The sequence below is a fragment of the Emys orbicularis genome, chromosome 12 (genome assembly GCF_028017835.1).
Source record: "Emys orbicularis isolate rEmyOrb1 chromosome 12, rEmyOrb1.hap1, whole genome shotgun sequence".
NCBI lineage: Eukaryota > Metazoa > Chordata > Testudines > Emydidae > Emys > Emys orbicularis.
In genome coordinates, this window is record NC_088694.1 from 2,485,908 (window position 1) to 2,511,234 (window position 25,327).

Below are 25,327 nucleotides of genomic sequence, written 5' to 3' on the forward strand. Positions count from 1 at the left end.
GATCTGGAGGCCTCTGCTCTGCCTCACCATTAGGATTTTGAGGGGGGGGGGGGGGGAGGAGAGGGAATTGCAGCAGAGTGCGAAGTCTCCAAAGGATTGTGCAAGGAAAGCCTGCCTGGGTTTGGCTAAGTATCCAACCGGCTGCTGCAGTTGCCCTGCTTCTAGCCAGAGAGCAGAGGCAGCTTGCTGCCCAGCTGGTTGGGCCACGGGGCGAGGAAAAGTCAGCCCTGCTCAATTCGGAAAGCTGGGATGGAAGGGAGCCAGTTTTGGGGTTGTTGGTAGCAGATACTGCACTGCCTTCCTCTGATAAGTAAGGCTTACTCAGCTCAGGAGGACTATTCCCTTCAAATGGGACCAGGCGAGCACTTCCAGGATCAAGCCCGAAGGCTGGGCTACGCCCAAACCTGCCCTAGTTTAGCTAACCCAGGTCAGTTAGGCTTTGGCCAAGGCTGTGCGGGGACACGTCTTTCAGACCAAATGTGACTCAAGTGACTTTGCTAAAGTCAAACCAGTTTGATGGGTTTTAGTCTAAACTAATGGCATTTACACAGACTGACATCAAAATAGGTAAGTCAGCTTCAGTTCACACCATGTTAGTTTGATGCAAAGCTATCTGGTGACCAGCCCTGTGCATCTACGAATCTTAAGGCAAGGCAAGAAACATGCCACAATCCCTCACTTTGTTCTCTCAACCCTCCTTCCCCATTCCTGTGGCTATCCTTAGGCTTCTGCTCCCAGCCAGCATTCATACCTAGCATGGGACATGACCCCATAACAACAGGGTTTCCAGTAAGGCCCATCATGAGAGCTGCTGGGACCAGAACATCTTTGACAGCAATTTATCATCTTTGTAACCTGTCAGTGAATAAAATATCAGTTTTTTAAAGGAAAAGCCAAGCGCAGGCAGACACCAAGAGCACATTTCAGTATCCAGGTGACAGGCAGGGCTGGTCCATATCTGAGAGATGCAGTTACAATCACACCAAACATACACACTGCACCTGACCACTAAAGCCACTTAACTCCATGGTGGTCCTTGACTGCCTCAAGGCAACAGTCTAGCTATAGTACTTGGAACAGCTCTGGCAGGAAGAAAGCAAAAGACGTATTTTCCAAAAACGGGTGGCCAACTCCCATGACAACACGGCATCATAGGAACTGAAGACCATGAACAGTTCTGTACCAGCATGTTCCTGTATTGGCCACTATTGTGATGCACGGATTCCTTTCAGTGGAAGGGGAGGTGGAAGCAATCTTGTGTCCTCACAGTCATGCTGTTAGTTCCCAGCTGGACTCAGCTTCCTAACCTGATTGCTGGTTCTCTGGCCCCTCCCTTGGTAACTCACTTGCAGCCCAGCAGCACATGTAGAATGGGGTGGAAAGTTTGGGCAAATAGGAGAAGATGGGGACAAGAAAATATTTGCTGGGGGGAAGAGAGGGAGGGGGAGAGAGACTCAGAGGTAGAGGTAGCTCTCTTGGTGAGGTCATTTTAAAAATGAATCTGGAGAACTGCCTGCAAGTACAATCCTGCAATGGCAAGGAAAGGGGCAATGACTCAGCTTTGACATCAATGGTGGGTCGATAAGGAGACTCGGTGAACTTCTCTGCTAAAGTGATTGGAACAAGATTAGTAGTGGTTACAATTTGATGCATCATTAGGCTTAAAAGCTAACACGACACAGTAGTTTGTGCAGTTAGTTCACATCTTCATGATTGTTTCAGCATCCCTGGCTGCATTTCCAAGCAGGCAGAGTGCACAGGGTTCTCCTAGCATGGTTAAGGACTAAGGCACACATCCTTAAAGGTATTTATGCTCCTAACTTCGACTGAAATAAGTGGAATCTAGCCATCTCTTTTTGAGGATCTGGACCTAAATCCTTTATTGCAGAAGAGAACAGAAATTATAGGAGACAGTCAGATCTGTTCCTGCGTAGCAACTTGGTTTAAAGCTCCTGAATGGACAGCTCTTGCCACTTGTAGAAGGTTACTCAAGGTGGTAATTCAATTAGACGACATGAGGCAGAAGCTTAGCTTTCATCAATAGATTCCATTGCACACATGGACTATAGAGTTAAGTTTGTTTGAGACTAGGAATGATAGCGATGCTGTCAATTGACCAGAAGACCAGTTCACTCATAGCTCAGAGTACACAACAGAGGCAAGCAGAGAGGCGCACTACTTTATTGGCTTTGGGCAAGCAAGCAGGAAAACTTGCCCAGGGGACTGGATGGGTATAGGGGACATCTAAGCCAACTGTAGCCTCTTACCACTATGCAGCTAGAAATTCTCTTCTTTCCTTAGGGCAGCAGCCAAGATACCTAGAAGCCACCTCTCAAGCCTCATGCCAGCCACGTATTGCTGCATCTTTTCCCAATTGTCTGCTCTGCCCCTGCACCAAACCCCCATTGGCAGAATGAGGTACTTTGCTTTTCATGGCCTAACACACACCAGTCCAAGGCTATTCCATTCAACTCTTCCTCTCCATTTTCAGCTGGTCTATTTAACAGCCAGCGATCGAGTTGTGAGATTGTCTAACGAGGCTCCGGGAAAACAAACACTATGAGAGCCAGTACAGACAACAGGCGATGCAGTTGTAGTTTTCATCTTTCAGTACCAGTCAAAGACGTGCAGGCAGGCAGGATTAGCATTACAGGATGGAGCCTTTGAACTGGGCTAGAAAGTACCAATGGGTAGCATGGGTCTGTAGATCGTTTACATGGATAAGAAGTAAAAGGGGCTATCTTTAGGATGGCCCAGGCTTTTGGCACAGTTAGAGGAACACCCCCTCCCTGCTTAGACTTTTTTATATAATGTAGTTACTGGAGGGGGAGGAGAGGGAGTAAGGCAAAGTTGGGGGCGGAGTGTTTTTACTCTCCCTACGCCAGCGCTCATGAGCGAGTGTGGCAATGCTTGCTGGATTCTGTTCTAGACACACATTCCTCAGGCACTTGGGCCAGTTGTCACTTTGAGAGTCCAAGTTTAAGAACGAAAAGCCACACCCCAAAGTGACTTTATAACAGTGCTCCAGGTTGCTCTTGAGAGCAGGAAACGAACAAGAAAATGCCAAGTGTTTTTCCACTTAGGAACTTGAGCCAGCATCCACATTGGCTCTGGTTGGAAAACAGAGTGTCCTGGGATACTTGGCAAGGCATCAAGCACGCCAGTTCCCTAGCTACACAAGCGTCACAGCTCTAAGCACCACACACTTTAACCTTTATGCTCTTTTCATAGGCTTCAGAAACTCCACACAGCCAGACCTTGTCTGTTCCCCAGGAAACTTTATACCTGGTCTAAATTGAGTGTCGCAGCAGGCTGCGAGGCAGATGGTGTCGATTCAGAATGAGAACAGCGTCCCTACCTGAATCCTAGCCGCTGCACTGAAGCTTAAGATAGCCTGCCTGACTTGGCTGAGAAAACCCCAGCTATGTAGTCAACAGCTTCTTAACTGCTTCTATCAGCACTAAGGATTTCCCCAGACAAGCTAGGAACATATTGTGACATACCATTAAGGGAATGGGGAAGGGAGGAAAAAATCCAGGCATTGTAGAAATGATCACCCAGAGTTGCGCAATGCTACGAGGCACTACCAAGTGTTGATCTGAAGTTATTAGGAAGATGGAATTATGAGGAAATGTATCCTAAATGCTCTGAACATTCAATAGCCAAGATTTAAATTGACTGCCAGCAGGAGAGGTACCAAGACTTCTCCCAGAGAGTGACTCATGTCTGACTTCAGCCCAAGTTAGTGCCACAGCATTAGCTAGTCAATATGCACAGCATTAGGAAAGGCTGGAGGGGAGCAAACACACTAAACAGCCCAATTATCCACCAGCTGACAGTCTAGCTCTTTTAGCAACAGGAAGGAGAGGTTCTTACCAAGTTTTAAAACTAAGTAGATCCCAGCTATTCAGTCCCAATATGGACTTGGTCTGTCACTGAAGTAGAAGTAATAGCAAGGTTAAGAGGCTGCAAACCAGAAGGAAGATACCTACCTTTTAATTCTACATCTCTGAAGATGCTGTCATACAGGATTCACTCTTGCCTTTACTGCTGAGCATGACACTGCCACGACTCTGGTATTCCAGCCCTCTATTTATTCTCCCTTTGCACAGGGAGATGTCTGTTGGGGATTTGTCCAGAGCATCTCTTTTGCTCCTTTGAGGATCACCCAAAACTTGCTGAAATTCTAAAGGAGTTTGGGGACCTTTTCAGAGGAGCCTGTTATCGGGTTAGTGATTTTACATGTAGACAGAGGACAAAACCTTCCCCATACACATTGTTGGCTGCTTATTGCTACTTGCTGAAGCTGTGCTCTTTTGACATCCCTTGAGCTTCTTGCTTTCCAGGAGTGAGAATTCTGTGTAGTTGGTATCTCCAGAGAAGGGAGAGTTACTTACCTTGGGATTTGGCTCTGAAGTCATCCTGCTGGGCTCCCCTTCCTTCAGCCACCTCCTGAGATTAGCCTCCCAGAAAAAGATAATTTTCAGTCTCTTGTGCCTTTTTGTTTTTAATGCACATTTATTTTCTGTTGATGGAACTGGCTTCTCTGAGAACTTTGCCTTCCACTAAGTTGAAGGAACTGTCTAGTATGTTTGGTGGGCAGCATTTATGCTTTGCTGGTGTTGGGAGACACAGCCAGTATGGGGCCTGGCTCATGTTTTGTCCCACTACCACGGCACTACTGGGTGAGCTGCCCCGCCCCACCCAAGAGCTAACTCCCACTCCCAGAGCTAGGAGACTTCAGTCAGTCTCCTGCTAGAGAGCTAAGACCCAGGATGGAGAATTCTGCACTGATGGTATCATTGGAAATGGTTGTTTCCTTCTTACCACTACCTCAAGATAAGGTTAGAGAGTTTGCTCTTGCTGGAAAAGTTTGCATGGCTCAACCCCACATCATTACAGCCTTATCACAGCCAACAGACCACCTAGGAGACTCAGACCACAGAAATAAATGTATCTCCTACAAGTGGAGAGGGCCAGGGCCCAGTGACCTGAAGACCTTACACCCTTGAGAAGGCAGCTGAAGCAGAAGTCAAATGGGGAAAGAGAGGTGGCCATAATCACACACAGCGCTCTGAAATATTCCCAAGCCCACTCACAGGGACAGAGCAGGCAGTCTCTCATAGTAGATTGTGTGGATAAACATACGATATTCCCACTCATTACTTTGCTAACTGTTTTACTGATCATCAATGTTGACTATTAAGAGTCTTGTCCGTCACCACCTGACTGATCACCCACTGAAATGAATGGGGCAGTTTATACCTCAGCTATGGTTTCAGAGTCTGCAGACCAAGGCATTACTGAATTACACTACTCAGATTGAGGGTCACAGCTGGAGATGTGTTTTAAAAAAACAAACAAACAATCTTAGGGTATGTCTACACTACAGGATTAATCTGAATTTATATAATTCGAATTTAGGAAACCGATTTTATAAATTCGAATGTATTCGGCCACACTAGGCACCATTAATTCGGTGGTGTGCGTCCAAGCTACCGTAGTAGCATCGATTTCCAGAGCGTTGCATTGTGGGTAGCCAATAACATCTAATTGCCAATAACATCGAATTGCGGCCACACTAACCTTAATTCGGATTAACAATACCGATTTTGACGCTACTCCTCTCGTCGAGGAGGAGTACAGAAATCGAATTAAAGGGCTCTTTAATTCGAATTAAATGGCTTCGTTGTGTGGACGGGTCAAGCGTTAATTCGAATTAAAGCAGCTAAATCCGAATTAAAGTCGTAGTGTAGACCAGGCCTTAAGTTCTGGAAAACAAGGCGGCAGCTTGAAGAGGTGGCCAGCACCTGATTGGTGTGTACCAACTGAACCCAAGACACATCTGAACCCCTTCCACAAAAAGGGAATTGAGCCCGGCAGAACACCTTTTATTTTATTAAAGTATGCAAAGTAGTTAATTCGGGTACACTATTAAAACCTGGCTCGGTCTTTACGATGAACATCTCTACATGTTGAGTGAAGCCACATGACTGGTGATCTCTATCCAGGCACAGCCCATTTCAGCCACTTGCCTCTGTGAAATTGTTAAAGCTACTCAATATCAAATAAAATAATGGAGGCAGGCATTAATTTAAGAGGAGTCCCAAGTTAGATGCATGTGTTTTCTCTATACCCAAGAGGCTGGGAAAGGAGGGCTCCTACACATTGGTGCAGATCAACACCGAAATCGGTCAGAAAAGTTCGGAGACTTTGGCACTGTCAGAGGCTGGTCACTTGGCTTTACCTCCAGACTGCGGTACTTGCGAACTGGGTTTGCCTTGTGTACCTACAAAAACAAAAAGGACAGCTAAGGGTCAGTTACCATGGTTTAATTACACTCATCCCAATTCTACCATAGTACAGCTCAGCAGCCACCAAGAGGATGCAGTCAGGGAGCTGTGTTTAGGCACTAAAGAGTAATGACTGTGCTTCCAGTGGTCTGGGTACTACACTCTAAGCAGGAGTTCTCAACCAGAGGTCCGAGATCCCCTAGGGGGCCTCGAGCAGGTTTCAGGGGGGCCTCTAAGCAGGGCCAGCATTAGAGTCGCTGGGGCCCAGGGCAGAAAGCTGAAGCCACACAGCATGGGGCTGAAGCCTGAACAATGTAGCTTTGTGGGGGGCCCTGTGGCATGGGGCCCCAGGCAGTTGCCTTGTTTGCTACCCCGTAACGCCAGCCCTGGCTTTTATATGCAGTGGCACAGGTGGGCTGTGAAGTTAAGAGAATGTTGGGGGGCCTCAAAGAAAAAGATTGAGAACCCCTGCCCTAAGCAACATGATGTGCATTTGTAGGAGCCTGCTTTGGTGTTTGTACTGTTCAGTTCAAGCTGTGTACATGTACCCTTAGGCCCTGAAGTGCTGATGTAGCAGGTTAAGAAAGCAATCTGGCACAAGTATCAATAATACCCCCAGAGGGACTGGTTTTTAGACCAATTTAGGAGACGGGGCCTTGGCAGATCACTACAGCAGTAGACTCAGGACTGCACTTGGCTGCTGCATGTCCAAGACAGACAAGTTAATAAGCCCAGTCAGTCGGTGTTCCCGCCCCTGACCAGGAATAGCCGGCTCATTTACCAGTTCCTGTCTCAGCCTGGAGAGTTCTTCTTTCTCCCGCTCAGCCTCCTGCTGTCTTTCCTCTTCTTGAAGCTTCTCTTTTTCAGTTTCCAACATAGCTAGTCGCTTTTCGAACTCTTGACGCTCTTTTGCTCTCTTTTCTGTCGCCAGCTCAAAGCTTTCAGCAACTATGGAACCAGAAAGGTTCTCTAAGTTTAGAAAGAGGGAACAACATTGGCACAACAGTCACCCAAAGCATAGCTATGTTAGAGTTAGACAGAAGTCTCCTCCTCTAGAGGTCCATGCTTCAAGTGGATTAGTGGAGGCTGTTAGGATTTTGGGAGAAGGAAGAGCTTTATGCATCTGGGATGCTTTGATACAATGTCAGTTCTCCAATAATGGGCCAATGAATGTAGGCGCTGGTCAGTATAGGGCAGAGGTTCCCAAACTTTTCTTATTGTGTACCTCCTTCCAGAGCTACCAGCTGCCAATGTACCCTTACCTTTCTCATCACTGATACTGTGTGTGTTCTTCTTAACACACCTGTCTTTAGCCATCTGTCCATATTTCACTGTTACGTGCACATACAGTTATAGTGCGATGTATACAACTGAAACCAAACCAAAAAAAAAAAACACCACGCCCCTGACTAAGTTCTGAGCTCAGCTAGACTGGACAGTTGCTGGGCAACTGAAGCGCACTTTATGGTGATTGGAGGTGACGGCTCTGTGGGTCAGCGTCTGTGTTTTCATTGGCACATCTTGAAGTAAATTAACTACTGTACTGTATTTTATATAACAAATTCCCATAGAGATTTAAAACGTTGGCTGAGTTGCCTAGTATGAAAACGCAATAAACAAATAAAATCCACCATTACACAATTTCTCCCGTGTACCCCCCCAGACAGGTCTCGCATACCCCCAGGGGTATGCACACACCAGTTTGGGAACCCCTGATCTAGGGCACTTCTTGGAAGACTTCTTTACAAACAGACTTTTAAGGAGAAGTTTGTTGTAGGATAGAGAACAGACAAAAGCTCCCAGTTCCCACAAACCAAGCTTTGCCCCTCTTCATAAAGGGGAAGGGAGGGAAAGCCTGGCAGCTGCTACAGAAATGTCAGCTGTCTCTACAGGGAGCTCCTTGCATGTGTTGTACCTTATCCCAAGCGAGTAACCATTATCTGCCAACTGCAACACTGTTAATGCAGCTGCCATGTTAGAACAGAAGATGGAGCAGTGAAGAGGAAACCCCACCACCCCCCTTTCCCTAGGGACTCAGGCTGTTAGAGAATTTGTTGATTAAGTATTGCACAAGCACCACTAGCTATGTGAATGCTAAAAAGGTATCAGCAGGTTTTCTCAGTGCAGTTCAACAGCACTTATGCGTCAGCCCTGGACTGCCAGCAAGCCAGTGCAGTGAGTGCGTGTAACTCCACCTGCTATTGGCTTGCTGTCCTTCTTTGGCACAAAAGGCTCCTGGTGCACAATGGTGTTTGGATTAGCTTTGAAACACGCTGCCTCTTTCTGCCGTTTCAGGTCTTCTTTGATCTGCAGGGGAAGAAGGGTCCTGTCAGGAACTGAGTAATTGAAATGCACCCCACTCTCTGCTTCACAGAGAACAAAGTTTAGACTTCAGACAATTCAGTAATTGAAAATGGAGAGAATTTAAACCCCAAAGAAATGTAGCCAAGCAGCACTTGTCTGCTTGGCATTTGTACAGTGAGCTGCCTGGAAAGCAGCTTCAGAAGCTAATGGTCAGTTTTATCGCAGCACTTGGAATTCCAACATCAGACTACAGGAGAGCTCCAGCTGTGCACAGCTGCCCTGGGAAATAGCAGGTAACAGCTGTTCCGGGGTGCTTTTCACAATACCAAAGGTCTGAGGAGACTTGAACCCAAGGCAGGATAATTCGCTGTGGGAACCATTGCTAATATACCACTGTGACGAATGAACTGATTTTAGATGCCAGCAAGTCCCATTTCTGCTTAACTGGCACTTCATAGAGAAGCCAGACTCTTCAGGCCCAGTTCTGAAGAGTTGCTGTGGCCCGAAGTGCCACAGAATTGCTGTCCCATTAGTCCTACCTGTTGCTGCCAATTCTGCAACTTGGTAGCTCCCCGTTCATCTGTCTGCAGATGGAAGGGCTCTGGTTGTGTTGTGTTCTTCACTTTTTTTTGTGGCAAGTTGATGTGGTCAAACTGAGGCAGGGGTAGTGCTTTGAACTTTGGTACCTACAAGAAACAAAATTCAAACCTGAATAATGGGAAGAGATGTGCTGCTTGGATTAAGATCACCCTTACTTTTCAGGTGGCAAATTTGAAACTGATTAAGGGAAACACTATACTCCCCCATCCTCTGGAGCTTACTGGTACAAGAGATGCCAAGGGTAGGCGTTTTCAAAGGAAACTAAAAGGGAGTTAAGTGTCCAACTCCTATTGAATTTCAAATGGGATTTTAGCTCCTAAGTCCCTTAGATATTTTTGAAAACCCTAAGGAATTTAGCTGACTCAAGAGGAATGAACATTTACATGGGTAAGGTTATCCAGCAATGCATTAGTGATTAAGAAGATAACCAATGGTTTAAGAAGGAATAAGGTCTTTCTGCTTCAGGAAATAAATCAGACTAATGGGAGTTAGGAAGAAGCTTGCTTTGCAGGCCTGCCTTTCCAGAACTGCCTTTTGAAGGATTTCTTGCACCTTCCTCAGAAGCATCTGTTACTGGCCCCTAGACCACACAGACCAATGCATCGATCCAGAATGGCAGTTCCCATGCTTCCTCTGAATGTTGGGCCAACAAGAACAGAGGGAGAGGAAAACGGGAATTCCATTATTTACCTCCAGGGATTTAAGGACACCGAGATGGACAGTTGGAATATCTATTCCCTAGAGATCCATTTACTCTTATCAGGGGAACTGACACCCCCCCACCCCCAATGATTTTGTAGCACTCTTGAGATCTTGCAAAATAGGTTTGCAAAAAGCTGTACAGCTGGTCAGTCTACATGAGCAGTTTTGCTTGAACATGAAACCCCACAAGCATTTCTGCCAGTAGCAAGAGATGGGATTTTTTTTTTTGGAAACAGTAATCCAAGACATTTCCCAGCACGCACCTCCTCTTTCTGCAGCTCTTCTATTTTTTTCTCCTTTTGCATCCACCTCTCTCTGTCACGAGAGTCAAAAGAGAAGGGGCACACTTCCACATGCCTCTGCTCGGGGGCTTTAGGTTTGAAGGGCACTCCATAGTGTGGCATGGGGTTAGCTTTGATCACCGGGACCACCTCCTCTCTCTAAAGAAACAGCAGCATTAAGGAGACAAGCTGAGACACACTGATCCCCTGACCAGTGTTGTTCTTTGATGGCAGGTTTAAGACTTTTGGTGATGGGAGATTCCTAGTGTTGCTAAAAATGAAGGGCTTAAGACTGGTACATTGTCCTCTCCTACTAAGAGGCACGGTACAGTGTAACAGACTGCCACAGGAATAATAACGCAGGTATCAGTCTTGAGGCTTCTTGGAGAACAAGCTGAACAATGCAAAAATCTTGCTTGTTCTACTACTCACTAAGGTTGGATTGTAGTTTCTCCACCCACCCTCAAGGGCCCTGGGTCTCCCCAGGTGGACCATGGTAGCACCAAGGTGTTCGAGCCGGAAAGGCCTTCATCCTGCTTATGAAGAAGCTCCCCTTGCACCTAGAATAACTATAGCGAAAAATACAAATCCTGAACGTCCACTTCCCTCCCCCAGCAGATTAGCATCAGGGCCAGAGCCCTCACTCCTCAAGAAGGCTATAAGCCATGTAGTTTTCCCCAGGAAGACAAAGTTAGTGACAGCAGCAAAGGGCATACCTTCAGTACCTCAGGAGCCCAAACAACGTCCCTTAAAATAAAAGGTCTACTCAGTTAAATGTATTTTCTTAAGAGGATTTGATTTCTCTGAAGGACAGATAAAAGTGATTCCCTTTGGGAGGTAATGACCATTGGAAAGAGGGCTAATTGGAGGTCTCTCCACTGAGTCATTTTCCCCCAAGTTTGAAGGCAAGAAGTGCTTAACTAGAACACCCATTACTGCTTGTGAAGTCGCTGCTGGTTGGCTATGGGAAGGGTAGGGTCCCAGCTGCCACGTTATGGAGACCAGAAACCCTCCCAAATTAGTCACCTTTTCTTCCTCGCTATCAGGCATTCGGACTCTGTTCTTCAGCACAAAGGCTGGGGATTTAGGAACGGTAACAGGAAGGGGCTTCTTTTCTGGAACACCCTGTCAGGAGGAGATAGTAAAGTGAGAATTTAGCCTTGACTAGGCAATACTTCACAGGAGCACCCTAGCATAAATTAACCTACTGTAGCTCTTCCCTGATGTGAAGTGATATTTGGAGCTCTTTGGTAGACAAACTGCAGTAAGCATCATAGAGAAATAGGGAAGCATGCTCTGAAATGGAAGCTTACTGCTGCTTCAGACGTTCTCGTTTCTTGAGCAGAGCTTGTGTTGCAAGAGTTCTTACCACAATATCCTCCAAGATTTTAGCTGGACATGGCCTGGAATGGAATTCAAAATGCTCCTCCTCCTTCTGCTTCTTGCTCTCTCGCTCCTGAATCCTTTTTTCAATTTCCAAGTCAAATCCAATAGGCTGTGTGGGCTCTTTCACAGGGGGTTTCTTGGGCAGGATTGGCCCACCCTCTATGATCCTTGGATTAAGCTCCTGAGCTTTGAATTTGTATCTGCGTGAAGAATGAGGGGACAATCATCTACACACAGAACAAGGCAGAGAACAGTCATAAGTAGTTTTTCCCTTGCCACCACCGCAGAAATCAGCAACAGTGACCAGCAGTTGAGCCTTGCATATTTCACCTTATGCATAGCTCCACTTCCTTACTAGGAGTCAGCAAGGATCAACTAAGCCACTCACCACATTCCCCAGGCGCAACCTTACCCATTGGATTAAGTGACTACATGTTTTTATTTTAGAACTCAACTAGGAAAAAAAAAAAAAACAACACAAGTCTGGTTGTAGGAGAGTTTATACTGCATGTGGTGATTGTACTTGCTTATTAGGGGAGTGTTAGTAACTGTAACTCTTGGCCAAGAGTTAGAGTCCTTTCCTTTTATGAACTGGATCATTTTCCATATCTACGTTAAATTATCAAACCTATATCCTTTTGCTTTAAATCTAGATACATTAAGCTCATTTACACAATTGTTTATAGTTTTACACAACACTGTTCCTCAGAAGCAGTAGTTTAGCACCTGGAGACTTTTGGGTTGGTTAAAGGTTGCTCTGTGGACACTCGGATATTTCAGTGTCTAAACAATGCTTCTACTTACTGTCGGAGCTTCTCTATTTCCTCCGCCTCCAACTCAGCTGCACTCTTGCAAGTTACAGGTCTTAAGCGCTGTTTGGTTTGAAGCAGTGGAGTTTTGGGCTGCGTAAGCCTGGCCTTCAGTGGCTTTACTGGAATTGGACCTACAAATCCAAATCACAGAAACTAGCAATTAATAGCCAGAACTGAAACAGAATTTTAATTAGAGCAGATGGCCAGGCTCAGAGACACTCATATACAGTAGGCAGAACCTTAACAAGTTACTGCTTCCTGCTCTCCTGTTACCTTGGTGCACAAATTACCAGCTAGCCCACTTCACTAAGGCTTACTTTCATCGGTCCTCCTGCTCCTCAAATGGTAACGAGAGGGAGTACGTTTCTGGAAGTTTTCAATCTGCTGAGCAAGGGGGACATACTCTGATGTAGTTTCTTCAAACTTCCTTTTGTTGCCACAGGAGAGATTGAAAGGTTTGGGGACAGTGGGCCCCTTCACCACTCGTGCCTGGAAAGAGAAGTTGCTGGTCATTGTAGCAATCTAAACAAGGCACTCCACCAAAGCTTCACTCCTACACCAGTGTAAGATGTCCATCTTCCCGTTAGTAAGGGAAAGTGTCAATGCTTAACAGGAGGGAGGCACTGTACAATCGTTCATTTAATCCTCAATGCCAACTGATTAAGGCATTCTAATCTCCTCCTTATGTTCTGGTCTGCCACCTCAGATACCGTAGTCATATCTTCAATTTATATTAAATAGACCCCCTGAAGTTTTCTTGCTGTTAAAGTAGTTTTGGGAGAAGAGGAGAAGAGAATCCATGCAGAGATGAGAGCACAGCTCCCACGGATTTGAACAGATGTGCATGCTCAGCACTGCTGAGGATAGACCCTACTGCATTGATACTCAGATGTAGCTAAATAAGCAGACTCCAGCTTGGAAATCGAATCCTTGGTAGGTTACTAGGGATGAGGACTTGTAATAGCCTTGCTGATAAGGAATCACCTGTAAGGGAAGAATACTTAGCTCCCATCTCAGATATCTGAAGAGTAGGTGTACCGGGGAAGGCATACTACTCTATTTTCAGAGGATCCTCTTTTTGGAGCCTCATGGGAACTCAACCTGTTGGAGTAGTAGATGGGATTCCAGATTCCACCTCCACCACTTGTGAGGTGACTGGACATACGACAAGCTCTGGGATGGGCCAGACTGGAAACTCTGCAGAGGTGCTGACAGCCAGCACGGCGATGCTCAGTAAGACCACAGCACCTCTATTAGTCGGTCACATCCCACATGATCTCTTACACTCACACCCAGTGAATTACCACCAGCAAATCCCACATTAGCAAACAGTGGAACAGGAAGAGCCACCAATAGATTTAGAACAATCAGGGAGCACCCTTGCTGCCCTATCCTCTCACCGGAGATGGAGGGTGCTTTCTCAGTGCTGCTATGAAATCCAGCTTCTTGTATTCATTCCCAGGTTGGCTTTCTGTGTGCTGTTTAATCCTCTCGTCTGTGCAGAAATGGAAGTCAATTGGCTTTGTTACCTGGCCAGTTGTTTTCTTCACAGGTTGTCCTAAAAAGGAGAAAAACCCATGAGACTGATACCAGAGGAGCAGTTTATGCTCATCCAAAATCTGTGTTCTCTATGCAGTTATGTGCATTATATCAGGCCTGCAAACTCATCCTCAGCCCTTTATATTTCACAAGATAATTAAGCTTTGTTTCCAGATAGATTTGTGGCCCAATACACTTTAGACATGCCATTTGATATGGTCCCAGAAACATGCTGTTAAGAATGTGGAAAATCTGTTTTTGTGGATATGTCTACCTTGGTCTATTCAATTATAGTCATGCTGTCTGCTACATGGTGCAGAGATCTGACTCTGATCCAAATAGAGTTACATCTGCAAGAAAGCAGATCATGGTTGTAGCCAGCCCATCCCCAACACTTAAATACTAAAGAACTTGGAAATGGTTAAAAGCCTCAGTCCTGAAACTATGGGGAAGAGGAGGGTCTGGAGATTAAGGCCTACAGTGAAATTAATGCAGATTAAGGTAGGGTGTGAATTTAAAGCAGCAGAGCTATTCCTGACTAACTCCCTGTGTGAGTGCTCTTATCCTGGATTAACCCAATCCACTTCCAAAGTGGATTACATCACTACGGAACAAAACCCTTATTCCAGAAATCAGAGTATCCACACAGGGAGTCATAGTTAAGGGTGCGAATCATTCATAGAGGTCGCAGCGTCCAGGACTTTCTAGGATCTCCATGAATTTTGCTGCACTGGTGTGGCTGAACCCAGGACCACCCCAGCAGCTGGGGCAGCCTCGGGGAAAGCCGCCCCGGCCACTGCTCTGGCAGCCCCAGGCAACTGGTCCTGGAGCGATGGGGACAGGGGGCAGCACCTGGCCACCTCCCTACTGGAGCAGCAGCAGGGCCATAGGCCCCCCTAGCCTGTTGGTGGGTGGCACCACGTGCTGCCCCCTCCCCCCCAACTGCAGCAGTTTCAACCAGTTTGTCTGGTACTGAAGTTAGGCTCACTGGTCTATAATTGCCAGGAGTGCATCTAGAGCCTTTTTAAAAAATTGGTGTCACATTAGCTATCCTCCAGTCATCTCGTACAGAAGCAGATTTAAATGATAGGTTACATACCACAATTAATAGTTCTGCAATGTCACATTTGAGCTCCTTCAGAACCTACCATCTGGTCCTGGTGATTAATTTCTGTTTAATTCACCAATTTGTTCCAAAACCTCCTCTAATGACACCTCAATCTGGGACAGTTCCTCAGACTTGTCACCTAAAAAGAATGGCTCAGGTTTGGGAATCTCCCTCACATCCTCAGCCATGAACACTGATGCAAAGAATAAATTTAGTTTCTCCACGATGGCCTTATCTTCCTTGAGTGCGCCTTTACCATCTCAATTGTCCAGTGGCCCCACTAGTTGTTTAAAAGGCTTCCTGTTTCCGATGTACTTAATTTTTTTGCTATTACTTTGAGTCTTTGGCTAGCTGTTCTCCAAATTCTTTTTTGGCCTAATTATATTTTTATACTTCATTTGCCAGAGTTTATGCTCCTTTCTAGTTTCCTCAATAGGGTTTAACTTCCACTTTTTAATGGATGCCTTTTTGCCTCTGTTTCTTTTACTTTGTTTAGCCACGGTGGCACTTTTTTGGTCCTCTAACTAGGTTTTTAGTCTGCACCCGTAGGGCCCACACACAGGGACTTACAGTGCAGTACTCTGGTGCATGCGGATACTCACACCGCTGAATTGTGGTACAGTGCAGATAAGACAAGAGTCCTCAGAAAGCAGGGATACCAGAGTTAAGTCAGGACCATCTAACAGTTTGTCTACAGATAGACACTCAGGAAAATTAAAGGTGTGAATTTAAAAAATGGATCCATGAAATTGCATTGGATGGAGTATTCCCTCTCTATTCTGCGGAGCACTCAGTGGTCCAAAGTGATACAGGGCCATGCACGGTAGAAAGGGGATAGTTGGGACAAAAAAGAGAAGGTGGGGTGGATCCAGTTCTTGCTCTGGTGAGCCGTCCTTGATCGCCCCTTCAAAAGGCCTGTCTCTGGCCGGAAGGAGGCTTGGGTTGGCACAAATCTGTCTGGAGGGAAGCACAGCCTGGAGGGAAGCTTGTGAAATTAGCTTGCCCTCTTCAACCAAGGCCGAAAACTCGGCCTGGGAGTCTAGGGGGAGCAGTTCCGTAAATTTTGCCATTACCGCACAGGTATTATAAGAGAACCAACTGACAATGCCCTGTTGGTTGGAATCCACCCATATAACAGACCTTTCTCCCGAAAAGAGAGAGTTTTTTTAGTCTCCGTTTTTGGGAGAGGGCCCTTGGAAGCCTTGCCACTTGTACTGATTGGCAGCGTTCACAACAAGGGAATCAGGTTGTGAGTGGGAATATAGGTGGTGTTAGTCCTTAGAAGGCACAAAGTATTGCCATTTGCCACCCATGGCCAAGTGCAACAACGAGGCTGGGGTCTGCCACAGGGTCTTGGTGGTGTCCGCAATGTTTTTTATGAGCGGCAGGGCAATATGGGAAGGTCCAGAGGGCGCAAGGATATCCACTATGGGATCAGAATACTCAACTACCTCCTCTGCCTTGATGCCCAGACCCTGGGCAACCCGACACAGCAACTGCTGCAACACCCTATTGCCTTCAAGTGCTGGTGCTATGGCAGTGCCCGCCAGGGCTTCGTCTGGCGACGACGAGGAGGAGGCCCCCCAAAAAGGCGTCTGCTCCCCGCTGTCAGTGCCCAAGGGGGCCCGGGTAGGTGCTGAGGTGGACAGTGCCATGCCCCTCAGTGCTGGGGTTGTGGAGGACGGTATTGGTGCCGCTGTCGGTGCAGGAGCCGCTGTCCATGCAGGAGCCGAAGTCTAAGCCAGTGCTGATGGCGTCGACGCAGGTGGTGGCTGCTCAGTGGCTGGTCGATCGACTGGAGGTGGGATAAAGGTGGCCAAAGCTACCGAAATCACTGAGTGGGACCCCTGGCTCTGGTGGAAGGCCCAGGGAGTCCAGAAGGGCCACTGTGATAGGTTCTACCACTGCGGCGGCCATCATGCCTGGCAAGCCCATTTGTCCCGCCACAACCGGGACCTCCTGCTCTTGTCAGAGCGGTAGGAATCTGACTCCGACTCCGAGGTCTCAGAAAAGGAAGACCACGGAGAAGCTGTACTTTGGGGAACCGATCATTGGGAGCTCGGGGACCGACTGGGCTCTCTCCCCGGAGGAGCTAGCACCAGAGGGTGCCATGGAGAAGGAGAACGCTGGGACATCATCGCCGGCTTCCCTCTTGATTGCACGTGGGACCAGGGTGGTGCTGATGGTGCTCTCTGGCTTCTTTTTCTTCTAAGGCACCGGCAATGAGATCGGTGTCTGCCTGCTGGTTGGCTGTGGGAGGAGCTGTGCCAGTGCTGAGCATCTCGGGAAGAGTCCTTTCTTGGCACCGGTTCCTGGGAGGTGCTGGGGTGCTCTGCATCGACGATTACATGCTGGGTGAGAGGTCCTCTGACCCCGGGTCCAAGTGGGGGCAGACAGCTGCCTCCATAAGGAGAACTTTGAGCCGCTGGTCCCTTTCTTTAATGGTTCTGGGATGGAACTCGTGGCAAATCTTACAACGGTCCTTTTAGTGACCTTCCCCAGGCACCTTAAACTAAAGGCATGAGGGTCACTCTTTGGCATGTGCTTAGTGCAGACCTCTCAGGTTTTAAACCCTGGGGACTGCGGCATACCACGGCTCCAGGGAGTCGGGGGGGGTAAACCCCCCAACTAAAGAACTATGGCACTTGACAGGGAGTGATGTGTACCAGTGCTGGTGAGGCCAGGCTGGAGCTATCAATATCACCAAAGCTTGTTCCCTCCGTATCTTGAGGAGCACCTTGTGAACGAGAGGGATAGGCGGAAACGCATATAGGAAATAGCCTCCCCCTCGGAAAGTCTGGCACGCGAGGCGTACCGCTCTCTGTTCTCCGACATTGACGTGGAGAGCAAGTTCCGCCTGAGAACAGAGGCCTTGAGTCACCTGATTGGAATTGACATGAACAAGCACTCGAAGAAGAAAGCAGGGATACCAAGGTTAAGTCAGGACTAACAGTTTTTCTACAGATAGACACTCAGGAAAATTAATCCAAATTAATTAAAGGTGTGAATTTAAAACACAGATTCATTAAATGGCATTAAGTCCCTGTGTGGATGCTCTTGTTCAGAATTAAAGTGACCTTAATTTGGCACAAAACTGAATTAAGCTAAACCAAATTAATACTGAACCCGGCCCTTGTTGCTGCCAACTCAGATGGGCAGAAGGGTTACATAGACAAGCCCCAAGTCTTCAGGGAAGTGATAAGCATAAGTAAGAAGATATGTATGTAGACCTTTTGTTATTTTTACCCTTTTGTTTCAGAGAAGCTGTCTACAGTCACTGCATTTTCATACTGAGGACATGCCCAAAGGAAAGCATCTGGCAGGTGCCAAACCCTGTTGGGACCTGCCACCTGCCAAGGAACCAGTCTAAAACTGGGGTGAATCATGGGATTCTACTCTGAGAAGTGGAAGTGCTGCTCTGTCCCTGGAACCATGACATGCATCAACCCAAACCCTCCAGACTAGAATTCATACAAGACACAAGATAATCTGTGGATGGGTTAGTGAAATCAGGATATATCAGATGCCCATGTCAGGATCAGTGCATTTTACTTAGAGTACACCCACCAAAGAAAGGGAAGGTGAGAAGCAAACAGCTAAGGGGGCTCAAACTGCATTCCATGTTCTTAGAAATGGCCATACATTGACATTTCCCTCCAGAAGGCACTATCCATAGCCACACCCTCACGGGTCACTAGGAGGACATGGGATGCTAAGCCTTCATGTTTAGCTAGAGCCTACCTGAGCCAGCAATAGCAGCTATCAGGGACTCTTCATTCTTTTTGCGCAGATCCATTGTCTCCTGCTGCAATTGCTTCATCTTTTCCAGCTCCTGCTCCTCTGTGCTCTTTAGCTTGCCAGAAAGATACTTCCTCCTGAAAGAGTGAAGTATGTCAGAAAGGTAGAGAGAGGAGTTGAGACGCATGGCCAGAAAGGGTTAAACATCCTGCAAAATAAATAACTCTCAAAAGACATGTGGAGGGATAATGTATGAGTAGGGTCAATGATGTAATCAACAGTCCCTGTCTATGCTGTATTCTGATACTTCAGAGATCAAAAGAACATCCTAGCATTTAAATGAATTGTAAACACGGGATATCTCTGTATTCATCTCTCTTTGAAGTGTACTCTGAATGTTGGAGGAACAAGCAAATGGCCTTATGTTAATTCGTATAGCTAAGTACTAGTGATGGACCTCCTTCAAAGTCATCCTAATGACCTTCTGTTCCCCGAGGAAATACCAACTTGTCAAAAAAGGACACTAAATTGTATAAAAGATCCTTCGGTCCTGATTCGGTCATCTCAGATCTGCTTGGGCTTCATCTGGGAAGTTTGAGTCGCAAGACAGGTCCCAGTTATGCTGGTACGCCCTGAATATGATATTTGGATATCGGACTATAACCTATGAACTATTTCTAAAAGAGCTCTTTGCAACTACAAAGCTCACCATCTCTGCTATGAATTTGAATCTTAAGAATTGAATTAATGTCTGTATGTATATTGATCTTTTAACTATACTCTTTCTTTCATTTTTTTAATAAATTTTAGTTTAGTTAATAAGAACTAGCTGTAGTGTGTTTTGGGTAAGATCTGGAATATTCAATAACCAGGGAGGTAATGTCTCCAACCCTTTGGGATTGGTAGAACCTTTTCTTTTATATGATGAAATAAGATTTTCAGAAATCATCATATTTGACTTAGGTGCCTGGATGGAGGCTTGAGGCTGGATCCTTTAAGGGAACTGTATTGTTTGGACTTCTGAGTAACCAGTGAGGTAATAAAGAAGCTGTTTTATGCGGTCTTGAAAAATCTAAGTATTGGAATATCCACCAGCTTTTTGGGGATTGTCTGCTCCATTCTTTGCAGTTCACCCTAATTGAATGACTACAGCTGGCCCCCACTAGGACCCCGGTTGCAGGAGTGAACAACTTCCACAAGTTTACAGGAGGTTTACCTGCTCCTCTTCAACAGCCTGAGGAGATACTAATCCCTTGCCAAACCTCTATGATCTCAACAAACGTAACTTCCCATTTCTATTGGATATTGCATTCCCACCTCAGACACATCAACTGAAGATCTGCAGTGCAGAAGTCTAACTCTCAAGTTCCAGAGACACTGTTCAACAGAGTAAAGCCTATATTTTTGGCTAACTACAGTCTTTGATTTTGTATCTCGAGGAGTCCACATACAGCTAGTTGGGCTACCTCCTCATTTGTACTTGAGGATTACTGCATACACGCTCAGAACACTTTGCGGGCACACTGCCTCTCCCACCCCCCATATAATAGTAAGACTTGAAACCACAAGCTTTCCTTAAATGGTCATATTTTAAAATTACAGCTACTAGCACAAAAGAGATTGTTCCCATTCACAGGAAAGCTACGTACTTCAGCATTGTTGGCGTGGTAGGCATGGTCAGCTTGCCCTTGGGTCTGGCTGGGGAGAGTTCAGTGCTCTGGGAGTGATCTCTGTTCATCGATACTTCAGTCAATCTCTCTATACTGCTAGAGCTACAGTGACAAAATAGATAAAGATCAACACAAAACTGAGCAAGCCATTCCTGGATGCCAGTGTTTTCAGTGCAACACTGGTTCTAGTGCTCACTAACATGCCCTGGACATCCCAAACACCTAGTGAATTCACCAGTCATCTGAAGATAACCCAAGGAAGAGCCTTACCTGGCCATATAGCATGGCACTGGTGGTCTAGTTTTCCCTGGTACTCTGTTAAAGCTGCAAAAGGGAAGACTAATTACTGAAGTTTCAGAATGTAGCTTCTCCTTCCAGAATGGGCTTTGATGTATGTACTGTCCTCTGTTAGGTGGAAAGAGTAATTGCTGAGGCATACATCCCATCCTGTGACAACTGCACTAGTGTATTGTTTTCTTGATCCAAAGTTTCCTAGCATATAGTGGAGTCGTATTTAAACTGAATTTGAGAAACATTCTCTTCTCGTAGTCTAGAATTGTTCGACTCCATCCTCACTAGTAGCATGAATCGAGTTTAAAGACAGTTCACAGAAGCACTGGGCCCAGAGTGATAGGGATTAAGAAACTCAAAGCTGTATCACTCGCTGTATCTCTCCCTCTCCCGCCCAGCATTCCTCCTCAAATTTGGAGGGAAAAAATAAAACAAACAAATCACTGGATTCATGTGTTACGGAATTAGTATCATGAACCAGGTCTCCATCACCTCTACCTAAGCCTACAAGTCCATCTCATCTAGGCTGAAGCCTATCAGAAGAATGGTCTCCAAGTAATTTGAGAGATAAAAAGCAGCACTCCCACCACCCAGCCCCAAGCAGGACTCTGGTGATGTACATTTTCTGTTTCTTGGTGGGTGGAACATCTTCCTTTTTGATGGACGTGACAGTGCATCTCTCTGCTTTGACTTTGGCCTGACGTTTGCGTTGCTGGGAATTCTTCTGTTGTGCTGACAGTCTTCTGGATACCCTCCTGCAGGAAAGAACAGTGTCAAGTCTCCCATGTGGTCTTTGGGAAAGAATCAGTTCCATATAGTGTATTTCAATATCTGCTGGAAAGAGTCACTGAAATCCAGACAGCACTACATTCAGATATGCTTCAGAGGAGACTAACAGCAGCTAATCGTTACACTGCTAATTGAAAACCAAAATCATTTCTGTTATTTGTACTATGGTACAAAGCCCCCTTGTGCATCTAGGTTGCAAGTCTGAACTCAGCCTCACTCAGTAGAAACTTCTAAGTATCACCAACAGCAAAGGGACTGACGTTGTGCAGTCTATATGGTTTTATAAAAATATGATAAGTGAATATAATGTAACTGGGATATGCTTCATGCAAAAGGTCTCTTGTAAGGTATCAATACAAAGCTTATAATCTACTGAGTGTGATCATCCTGTTTGTATAAATGTACCACTCTTGTATCTAAAACTAGAAATATAAAATATAACTTTGAGGGCCTATTGTAATTATGCAAAGTGTGGGCCATTAATGGAATCTTGATGACTCCCATTGACCAGGACCATTGTCTGCAGATGGCTGTGTTTTATCTGTGAGTCTTCCTGTATACCGGCAAGGGGGTAAAGAAGTCTTGCAGTGACATATGATCATGTCACCTGAACTGGAATCCATCTTTAACCTGGGGGGGTGGGGTGTGTGTGTGTGTACGTACGTCTGTACGTACGTACACACACCCAGAGGGACAAAGGGTTCCCGCCTTATGCAACAGATATATAAAGGGGTGGAACGGAAAAAAAGGGGAGGAGAGGAGCCATCATGAAGAATCCACCAAGCTACCACCTGAGCTGGAACAAGAGCTGTACCAGGGGAAAGAATTGTGCCCAGGCCTGGAAGGTGTCCAGTCTGAGGAAAAAAAAAAAAACTTACTGAAGCATCTCTGAGGGTGAGATTATCTGTATTCAGTTTGATTAGACAGATTTGTGCATTTTATTTTATTTTGCTTGGTGACTTACTTTGTTCTGTCTGTTACTACTTGGAACCACTTAAATCCTACTTTCTGTATTTAATAAAATCACTTTTTACTTATTAATTGACCCAGAGTATGTATTAATACCTGGGGGAGCAAATAACTGTGCATATCTCTCTATCAGTGTTATAGAGGGCGAACAATTTGTGAGTTTATCCTGTACAAGCTTTATACGGGGTAAAACGGATTTATTTGGGTTTAGACCCCACTGGGAGTTGGGCATCTGAGTGCTCAAGACAAGCACACTTCTGTGAGCTGTTTTCAGGTAAACCTGCAGCTTTGGGGCAAGTAATTCAGACCCTGGGTCTGAGTTGGAGCAGACGGGAGTGTCTGGCTCAGCAAGGCAGGGTGATGGAGTCCTGAGCTGGCAGGGAAAACAGGAGCAGGGGTAGTCTTGGCACATCAGGTGGCAGCTCCCAAGGGGGTTTCTGTGATCCAACCCGTCACAGGACTCTTACAGCCTCAGTCCAATTCCAGATATCTACACAGCCAGTTGTGCTGGTGACTTCCAGGATATCTCAGCCAACAGGTATGAAACTGAACTACCTTCTTACCCCTACAGATGGGGCCTTCGGGTTAGGAAATAGACCCATTGACAGGACAGCACAGACAAGCTCACACGGTGCTGTATGTGGTGAGTTAAGCCGATAGTCTCCAGTTCTATCTATATGGAACCATTCATGAAGAGTTGAGACTGCTATACCATCATTGCCCACCTAGCCCAGGACACAGCTTGGGCATGCTGCTGATGAGGATCACCACTAGGCCTCACATAGAACTTGGTTAAGCTGACAAGCATTCTTACCTTTGAGAAGCTCCTGAAGGAGCAGGAGGTGAATCATCATTTGAGGGGACTTTCCAGGCTGCCAGAGAACCAACAATATTCTGTGGTCTCAACATTGCCTGCGCCATTTCTCTCTCCTCCATCTCATGGTTTTCACCTAATTGGGTGAAACAGGGAAGTTAGTCTCTGCTTTTGAACAGGTTAAGGCTATGGCTACACTAGACAGCTTACAGTGGCACAGCTGCACCACTATAAGCTCTCTAATGTAGCTGCTGTAAGCTGACGGGAGAGCTCTCCTGTCGACTTAATTGATCCACCCCCAACGATCAGCAGTAGCTAGGTTAGCGGGAGGAGCTCTCCTGCTGACATAGTGCTGCCCACACCAGCGCTTAGGTCGGTGTAATTTACATCACTCGGAGGTGGCTTATTCACACCCAAGTGACAAAAGTTATATCGACATAAGTGGTAATGTAGACATAGCCTAAAAGAGGGTAGTAGAAAATACCATATAAAAGCTTGCTAAATGGTAATAGACTAAGAAGGTCCTGTACAGAACAGACTGAAAGGCCGCCCCTTCCCCCGCCCACACACATTTTTAGAGACTGAGCCTCAGGAGATGTTAGTATGCAACTATGGAGATAGTTTAGAAAGCCAAGGGCTTATGTTTCTAGATATTCTAGCAGACCATCGGGAAATGTTGAGACACCATACACACCTCCCTTGCCCTAGGAAAAAAATAGGACACAGGGATTCTAATGGGAAAAAAAAAAAAAAATCAGACCTATGAGTTTGCTCTCTGAAATATGTACGTTTTTAGTTCTCTTTTCTGCAACTTAAGACAAAAAATGCCTTATCTAGTTTAACTTCTGCCAACTGTAAGTCTAGTTATGATAAGACCTTATTGTTTCAAATCCTTCCCTCTACATTTTAATGTTTTGTTTTACAAATAATTCTGCTGTTGAGTGGGATTTTCACATAGTTCTCTCTCTCTCTCTGAGAAAAGCATACCAGGATAAAGTGTTCTGAAACCAGGATACTCCACGCTTGTCTTGGTCGGAAGAGCATAGGTGCTCCCAATAAAATGTGCTGCAAGTGGCTCAGGCAGGTAACTCTTAAGGAGGAAATGTAGAGCTCTTGGAACTGGATACAAAGATGGGGGTGGGTCTCTTGGTGGCATTTCCCCCCATCAGCAGGGGAGTAACATTAATCTAGGAAAGTGTGTTTATAAGGTGACAGATGGGTATGGTGTCTTGGGCAGATGTAAGATTCTTTGTAGAAAGTTCACCAGGGTTAGAGTTGACACCATCTCTAGTATTAGAACCCAACTGAAGACTGTGTAAACAAATAAAAGGAAAAAGTTAAACCTAGAACCCCAGAGGCAAGAGTGTTTGAGACCTCTCTACATTGGACAGTAGAGAGGCAGGACAGAATACAAAGTCTGGTCAGAAGACAAATCTAAGAAGGCAGGAAAAATGTCACACGTCTCCAGAGTGCATTTCTAAACTTTGCTTGTGAACTAGCAAGTCTGCAAGTGTACTAAGACAGGTCTGTCATATCTTTCCAAGACCGTAACAAGCTCACAGAACCACGCTGGACTAAGCCATTACGCCACTTAGCACCAATGCCTCTCAACTTCTCGTGGATGGAGGTTATTTTTTCAGAATTGTACCAACTTACTGGATTTCACCATTGGTGGAACAATAGCTTGAGGAAGATTAGCCTTTGAAGAGGCAGGCTTGTGCTGCAAGACAGTTGCCACATTCTCTGCAGGAGGGACATTCTCTGAACCGGCTTTCAGATCTGTGAAAGAGTAAACACTGTCAACACATTCTATATTAAGCATTTGTAACAATACCACATGGTATACAAGTAATTATGATGTTAGTTAAGCCTGTCGTCAACTCACTAGTTCTGATCAGGGATAGCATTTTACTGTACTTGGGTTTTAGACATGTCATTTACTGCATAATTCAACATAACCTACTTGCTATAGAAGTCAAGCCTAACAAGACAGTTTCCCAGGGCAGGGACATTTTACTTTCCCAAAGCCTC

At 45.9% G+C, this 25,327-nt stretch overlaps 1 protein-coding gene across 1 annotated transcript in view; it reads right to left on the reverse strand.

The window, feature by feature from the left end:
- Positions 1-5,925: 5,925 nt before the first annotated feature.
- TPX2 (TPX2 microtubule nucleation factor) overlaps positions 5,926-25,327 on the reverse strand; it is a 34,969-nt gene continuing 15,567 nt past the window's right edge. Inside the window, exons 3-17 of the mRNA XM_065414613.1 lie at positions 24,953-25,075; positions 23,297-23,432; positions 21,345-21,479; positions 20,413-20,535; positions 18,767-18,900; positions 13,779-13,936; positions 12,696-12,867; positions 12,371-12,509; positions 11,550-11,766; positions 11,207-11,305; positions 10,163-10,339; positions 9,137-9,283; positions 8,489-8,600; positions 7,075-7,262; positions 5,926-6,289 (exon numbers count right to left, since the gene is read on the reverse strand). Coding sequence (XP_065270685.1) covers positions 6,179-6,289; positions 7,075-7,262; positions 8,489-8,600; positions 9,137-9,283; positions 10,163-10,339; positions 11,207-11,305; positions 11,550-11,766; positions 12,371-12,509; positions 12,696-12,867; positions 13,779-13,936; positions 18,767-18,900; positions 20,413-20,535; positions 21,345-21,479; positions 23,297-23,432; positions 24,953-25,075 — 2,171 coding nt within the window. The 3' untranslated portion in view covers positions 5,926-6,178. The remainder of the gene's footprint in view (positions 6,290-7,074; positions 7,263-8,488; positions 8,601-9,136; positions 9,284-10,162; positions 10,340-11,206; positions 11,306-11,549; positions 11,767-12,370; positions 12,510-12,695; positions 12,868-13,778; positions 13,937-18,766; positions 18,901-20,412; positions 20,536-21,344; positions 21,480-23,296; positions 23,433-24,952; positions 25,076-25,327) is intronic.